The following is a 2,150-nucleotide window of genomic DNA, read 5'->3' on the forward strand; positions in this document are numbered from 1 at the left end:
TACGAAAACAAATTTTCTCTTTCACTTAAAAATTTCTCACTTTTAACCTTTTCAAAATCTCTTAAAAATAATAAATTGTTAGAAAGAAACATAACATAATCAACGTTTAAAGATCACGACCGAAAATATTTACTTTCGAAATCCATACATTGACAATACTTGTTGACAGATTCTTGAGATGTTTATTTGTTTCTTATAAATAAATTGTCGTATACACCAACCTTTGTAAACACATATTGTGATCATACTGAGTTTAACTCACGATCGAAGTGGGTGCATAAGACGTGTTACTAAATTTAAATTCAAAAATCACTTAACAAGTCCTAATTTGTTCCAAAGATAAAAAGATCATTACTCTAGAACCCAATTTATTTAGTCCTGATATTGCGAGATGCGGTATATCAACTACTATTTCGTTTACTACTTCGTAACAGTTCATTCGACAGGACTATCAACAAAATACTGCGACCTTCAATCCAATGATATAACAAAGCAGTGTTTCGTGAAAGAGACTTTGGCATCACTACCACACAGTCCAAATCAGCTTGCAGTTGACAGATCCTCCAATATTCTATACTTCAGCTTCGACATCGGCCAGGGAGAATACATACCAGCAACTTTAAGGATTGACACGAAAAAAGTGACTGTATTAAAAGGAGTCAAAGACGCGTTTGCTGTGGCTGCGAATACTGCAACTGGAGATATCTACTTCGGTGGAAGTCATGGTATATATAAATACAATCGTCTCATTAAAGTCTTAAAGAGACTTTCTGTTAGCAATTTAGACATATGGTGGTTGTTCATCAAGAATTATGTATATTTCATTAAATTTCCGAGTCTCAGCGCTTTCTACTATCAAAACAAGGCTTTGAAACCTGTACCCCAACTGAAGAGTACTACCGTTCATCAATTCGTAATTGATAAAGATGATAACACAATTTTTATTAATGGCACCGGATTATTTAGTATCAAGAATGATAGTAACATCGCTACATTACTAAAAAATAGTCCCAAATTTTTTGGAATGAGCATAAACAGTGAAGGCCACGTATATGTTTGTAGTGAAGATGGAATCTTCGTCATAAGTGAAATGTTTCAGAAAGTAAAGAGAATTATAAATATACAAGGAGTGTTAGGGTTTACCTTCGATAAACATAATAACATAATATATACAGATTCGCACGAACTAATAAGACTATTACCTGTTAATAATAACAGTGCTATTAGAAATTTATTATAAATTATCTAGCAAATACTTCTATTAGATTTGTTTAGATTAATAACGTAAGTCACTAAGTTCACCTTCAAAAAAAAGAAATGCAAAAATTAGATATTCCATCAAGTTACCGTTCTATTCCATTTACCTGCTAGATGAACAATATATATATATATATATATATATATATATATATATATATATATATATATATATATATATATATATATATATATATATATATATATATATATATATATATATATATATATATATTATTGCACTTGTAAATTACATTGCATTTATAAATATTGTGAGCAAGGATGGACTTATCTCTGACAGAGATCTCTTCCGGAGATCCTTCTCAGAGATTTTACAAAGCGAACAGCTAACATGCTTTCTAACTGTATTGGGTTGACTAAGTACTACAACTATTAATATTTAGAATATATAAACAAATATACAATTAAATAAAATATTAAAATATATAATAAAATATTACATAAATACATATACTTACCAGAGGGAGACTTTGTACAAAAGTCGATTGCTTGGGTACCTCTGTCCCATTTGTGTTTCAACCGTAAAGCAGTTGTTTGCATGGCTGTGTTTCGGTTTGAAGGGTGGGATATGAATTTACAGGGTACAGAGGAATAACAACGGAGTCCTCAGGAACGGCAACGCATGGAAAGTATCATAGGCGAAACAGTATACTTTGTTGTGTTCATAGTACTGCTCATGTCTGTAGGCGACGGTTACCACTTTCCATCAGGTAGGTCATCAGCTTATTTGCCATTCTAAGTTGCATCAAAAATAACGCCAGATAAGAATCTACCGAAAAGATCTTATTAAAGGTTAAGTTAATTAAGGATATAAAAAAGTACGACGCAGCATCATAACAAAAAGTTGGGATGAATATGTTTTTCCCCTACCC

General features: G+C 31.4%; 1 protein-coding gene across 1 annotated transcript; it reads left to right on the top strand.

Annotated features, from left to right (window-relative positions):
- Nucleotides 1-391: 391 nt before the first annotated feature.
- Nucleotides 392-1,240, top strand: LOC113517931 (ommochrome-binding protein-like). The gene has a single exon (XM_026902673.2). The coding sequence runs from the start codon at nt 392-394 to the stop codon at nt 1,238-1,240; it is 849 nt and encodes a 282-aa protein (XP_026758474.2).
- The last annotated feature ends 910 nt before the right edge of the window (nt 1,241-2,150 follow it).

Source organism: Galleria mellonella, unplaced genomic scaffold, assembly GCF_026898425.1.
Source record: "Galleria mellonella isolate WM207_F2 unplaced genomic scaffold, CSIRO_AGI_GalMel_v1 utg56, whole genome shotgun sequence".
Classification (NCBI taxonomy): domain Eukaryota; kingdom Metazoa; phylum Arthropoda; class Insecta; order Lepidoptera; family Pyralidae; genus Galleria; species Galleria mellonella.